The 414-nt window shown below is 40.6% G+C and overlaps 1 protein-coding gene across 1 annotated transcript in view; it reads left to right on the top strand.

The window, feature by feature from the left end:
* LOC119586372 overlaps nucleotides 1-414 on the top strand; it is a gene marked incomplete at its 5' end in the record, with an annotated part of 9783 nt that overhangs the window by 7802 nt on the left and 1567 nt on the right. Inside the window, 1 exon segment of the mRNA XM_037935084.1 lies at nucleotides 178-219. Coding sequence (XP_037791012.1) covers nucleotides 178-219 — 42 coding nt within the window.

Below are 414 nucleotides of genomic sequence, written 5' to 3' on the forward strand. Positions count from 1 at the left end.
CAATCGTTTGCAAAACACTGCCAAGTTCATATTTACTGTCCGTAGTAACAGCAATTGCGGTTTCTGATAACTTTGCTTAACACATTGTTACCAGGTAAAGATAACTCCTCACGGGACTAGTGTGACTATGGTATTAACCCATCATTAACTATCGTTAATAAAAACATTTTCTTACAGATGGTCAATGAGGTGTTAAGACGCCAATTGCCAGATCCGAAGGTATGTTGAAGGAAAAACTAAAGGTTAGAGGAGAGGCAGAAGTAGCTAAGGTAGACAGATAAACAGAGAGGGGAATAAATGTAAATCAGAGACAGTGTGGGGAGGGGTAAAGAGGGAAGAAGGGAGGAAGTGATAGGTAAATACACAAAAGACTGTAAGAGAAGTAGGGTCAGAGAGAGGGAATGGAGAAACAGG

Source organism: Penaeus monodon, chromosome 21, assembly GCF_015228065.2.
Source record: "Penaeus monodon isolate SGIC_2016 chromosome 21, NSTDA_Pmon_1, whole genome shotgun sequence".
Lineage (NCBI taxonomy): Eukaryota > Metazoa > Arthropoda > Malacostraca > Decapoda > Penaeidae > Penaeus > Penaeus monodon.